Genomic DNA, 4,533 nt, shown 5'->3' with positions numbered 1-4,533 from the left:
ACAGGAGAACACAATTTGTATATGCAAAAAGGTCTACCAGATGAAGTTTGAAATGATAAAATACTGGTGCAACCTTTCTTGTTAATTTCATTCTACCAAAGGCAAAGTAAAAAATAAAAATTTCATAATCATTCAAAAAATAATATGAGTTATCTTCATTTTATGGTTCAGTTGAAAAATATTAATTTACAAAAACAAATATTCAGTCATAATTAAAATTTTCTAAATGATACAATGGATAACTTTTTTTTTAATTAAGAACAAGTCTTGCATATAAATTGTGTACTACTACATGTATATTAAAATCATAGATTGTGATATAAACATTTCTTTTGAGATGATCTACCTTAAAATTATTTTAGCATTAAGTAAGTAAAATTTAACAATGCTAAAAATCTATAACTTCTTTTTTTCCATTAAACCAAACAAAAAATGTTTACAAATTTTTAGGAATCTGTTTTAATGTTTACATATAGGATTAATATTAATGCAAATAACATTTATTGAAAACACTATCTTTACCAAGCCTAATATTGTCTCATTATCATCTTGTTTGACCCCTAATACAATAAAGAATAGTCATATAAATTTTCTAAATAAGTAAATAAATGTAATATTATGTTATAAAATATAACGCTCTCTAGGTGAAATAACCAAAACATCTTTGTTAAACAAATTTGTCTTAACAAACACAAATCTGCATTTAATTCTATGAACAGGAATAAATGAGGCAGAACCATTTTGTCTATACAAATTCGAAGACCAAACTTCTACTGGCTTCCCATAAAAATGTCTAATTCGTTCTTCCAACTTCTGGAACCAACGTACTTTTGCCAAGTAATGAGTTTTTATTGTACCATTTAGAATAATAGAGTGTATAAGAAACTTTTCAATTTGTCCCGGAGAAGGATTGAAATCATTATTCTCAAGTTCAATGCTACCATTATCACCACACCAAAATCCCATTACATACGAATACCTCACACTTCTACTATATTGTGATCCTAAAATAGAACCATGTAAATAGGCTTCTTTAGCCTTTTGGTATGATCTACAAATTTCAAATTCAGAAGTATACAAAGTACTATAAAAATCAAATAAAATTCTTGCATCCTCGTCACACAATGACTCAGATTTAGGTTTCTGTACAAAAATACCTTCAGATAAATCCCAAGGAACATCTGCTATATTACAACTAAGTGATGACCTTTCTATTAGACTAGCTTGCTGCAAGCAATTTATTTCAGCTAAGGTTCCTCTTTCCCTAACCGTGCCTGATAGTTCTTCAAACAGCTGTGCAAAATTTGGACTTATGACCTCGTCTTTATCTCTTGCTCTGGATTCAGCAAGAAATCTCTTCATTATCTGCACTTCGACATTTTTTTTATTGGTTTTTATAAGATCCTAAAATTCCATTTTGCCTTTCAAAACTGAACAACCAAAATGAATATACTGGTCCATAATCTAAAATATAATCAAGAAGATGACCATGAAGATGCATGTTTGGTGTAACAAATTGGTCGCCATAAAGGCTTTCAAACATTCTACAAAAATCCAACAAAAGTCGATCAGCAACCTTGGCATTTCCAACAGATAAATATCTCGAGCAAAATCTCCTACAAGCTTGACAAATTACCCAGCATTCTAAGTGTTCGTCAGGTAAAATTCCTTTCAAAGCATAAACTGAAAACAAAATTGTCCAGTTCTTAAGCTGATCAGCATTAAAAGATCCCATTGAAGAAGATATCTTTTTAGGTAGCTTTCCAACATCTGATGGGCAACTAAAAAGCAAGATCTTATTCTCAATCATTTTGCATTTTTCATCATTCAAGAGTCCTTTTGTTTTCCAAATCTTAAACATATGCTTTGCGGTACCAAGAAATAAGTTGTGCATTGGATCTATGGGAGTCATACACACAGGATCAAAATATGGCAGTTCTAAAAGGCATGAATATCTTGTACCAAATTGTTTTTCTAACTTCAATTTGTCTCCCTTACTAGTACTTTCTAAAATGAGTTTGCATTCTTCCCTGTGAGTATGATTTTTTCTTTCTGGCCATAACGATCTATCAAATCCTCCATAGTTTTTTCTACAACCATTCCTGGAAATTCTTTTTTACATTTATTGCATCCCATGGTTGCCGAATGACCAAGAAATCCACAAAGTTTTCTACTAGCTGGCACATCACATCCAACACAGAGAAGTGCAAGCTTAAAGCATTTCAAGTTTGCTGGTGATTTGAATGAATACAACAAAAATCCTGTTGACCAAGCTGTTTTCAGTTCTTTAACAAAAGGAAGTAAAAAAGTGTTTTTGGAGGTTCAGATTTCATATCAGGAATCACAACTACTAAAATCATATTTTCCCTTTTAAACCTTTCGTCCCTAGGTAAATTTAAGAAAATCAAGTATATTGCACCTATAGAATAATTTGTATATTTATAGGGTTGCCACCAGTCAACATTCAACATTAATCCATAATTTCCTTCTTCACAGAAAGAATTAAACTTATTCCCATTAAAGTCATCCCATATTCTGCCATCATAGACATCTTGTAAAATGTTAATGCTCAAACATAATGCACCACATAAAATGGTGGTGATATAATGACACATTCCAGATGCACACAAACAAAATTTATTTTCACTTCACATTAATTGTTTAGTTAAATAATAAACAAATGAAAAATATTTGTTTGAATTATAAGCACTCAGTTTTTGTAGTTTTTTTTTTTTTTTAATCCGAATGCAAATTTTATGGAGTATACATATTTTTTGTTACAGTAACCAACAAATATATTCATGTGCAAGGATTTTAAGTGCGGTAGAAGTTACGAATGTGGAAAAATACATTCCTAATCTTCAATTTTTAAGAATTATATTAAGGATTAAACAATTTTTTAAAGAAATTTATTTAATAGTGTATAAATAATAAAATGTATAAACTGTACACAGTCACTCACAAACATATCATTAAAGTCCTTCAGTGTGTGAATTGGTCAAGTTTTATAATACACCAATACATTTCTTTACTTAATTAAGACATTTAAATGTCGCAGCCATAATCTTAGGTCTAAAAGATATTTTTTGTAAAGAACCAGAAATGTATTTTAATTAAACTCTCTTATTTTTTTATTAAGGTGCCTTGTCAAGATACTTTTTGACAAAGAGACAAGAGGAGACAGCCATAAAGAAAGACAGATTAGAAGGAGAGAAGAAAAGGAGAGCAGCATGTGAAAGGAAAAAGGAGGTAATTAGAATAACATGATTGTAGTTCTGTCATCAGATTAATTTGTTTAGGATTAAATCTCCTGATATGGAAGTTTTGGTGTGTAATAAAACATAACAAATCCATTCTATAGTCGTCAAGTGTAAACAGTGTCACAATGTTGTAAAACATATGTTATAAAAATTCTTATTTTCAGTTTAACAAATTTAAATCATTAATTCTTAAAATCAAAACATTGTGTACAATTTGGAAATTAGTATGGCGTTCATTATCACTGAACTAGTATATATTTGTTTAGGGGCCAGCTGAAGGACGCCTCCAGGTTTGGGAATTTCTCGCTACATTGATGACTTGTTGGTGACCTTCTGCTGTTGTTTTTTTTCTATGGTCGGGTTGTTGTCTCTTTGACACATTCCCCATTTCCATTCTCAATTTTATTTATACTCACTATTCAATAGCTTTTTACAATTTAAAGAAATAATTAGATATAAAACATACATTGAACAATGATAATATAACCATAAATTTTTTTCTTTTCAGAAAGCAAAACGGAGACTATGTGCTTTGGAGAAAATGGAGCTAGGTATTAATAAGAAGGCAAAGATAATGGAGGTCATGAAGCCTGCTTACATGTCTTCGGATGAGGAGAATGGCCAGGATGGGTTCATAACTCATCAACCATCCTGGCAGTCCAGTAAATTTAAAAACTATAAGTCAAAACTTGACAATGCCTACAAAAATGTTTGTTCCAAGGCCAGTTTAAGGCTACTGCAGAAAAGGACAATTGGCAATCAAAGCCAAAAGGATGTGCCTCAGTTGGCTGAAAATTGCCAGTGGATTGTCCGAGATCTGGAGCCACAGAATATTGGGAATCAATAAAAATTTGAAATCTTATTGTATTTTAAATTTCTTTTTGCATTTATATAGTTATAACGTACTGAGTAGTGTGTTTTGTATAAAGATTCCTAAATGTTCTACTTTATTTGTAAAAGTACTGCTTTTGGATTAACAAAATTGAAATAAAACAACAAAACTAAAAACTGAAGTGCTTTAAGGAAAGGTTAGCAGTTCCTGATTAACAAGCCATGAGTCATGGATGTTATTTGTGCATTATATAACTCAGTTATAGTAAACTGGTTTACCTATTGTCTAACAGTTGTATAATTGAATCCATTAATCTGGTTTCGATTGGAAGTCTTTCAATTGAAGTCAATGTGAATTTTTTCACAAAACACAATTAATTTGATTACTATATGAGAGACAAAACATTTGCTGGTAGTTCATCATTGGTAATATTTTTTTACC

General features: G+C 30.5%; 1 protein-coding gene across 1 annotated transcript; it reads left to right on the top strand.

The window, feature by feature from the left end:
* Positions 1 to 1,443: 1,443 nt before the first annotated feature.
* Positions 1,444 to 4,107, top strand: LOC139504376 (uncharacterized). Its single transcript, XM_071294452.1, has 3 exons — positions 1,444 to 1,501; positions 3,140 to 3,249; positions 3,769 to 4,107. Exons 1-3 carry the CDS (start codon positions 1,444 to 1,446, stop codon positions 4,105 to 4,107), a joined length of 507 nt encoding a protein of 168 aa, XP_071150553.1.
* Positions 4,108 to 4,533: the final 426 nt, after the last annotated feature.

Source organism: Mytilus edulis, chromosome 14 (genome assembly GCF_963676685.1).
Source record: "Mytilus edulis chromosome 14, xbMytEdul2.2, whole genome shotgun sequence".
Lineage (NCBI taxonomy): Eukaryota > Metazoa > Mollusca > Bivalvia > Mytilida > Mytilidae > Mytilus > Mytilus edulis.
Note: the sequence above shows the minus strand (reverse complement) of the source record. Positions and strands in the feature narration are given on the sequence as shown.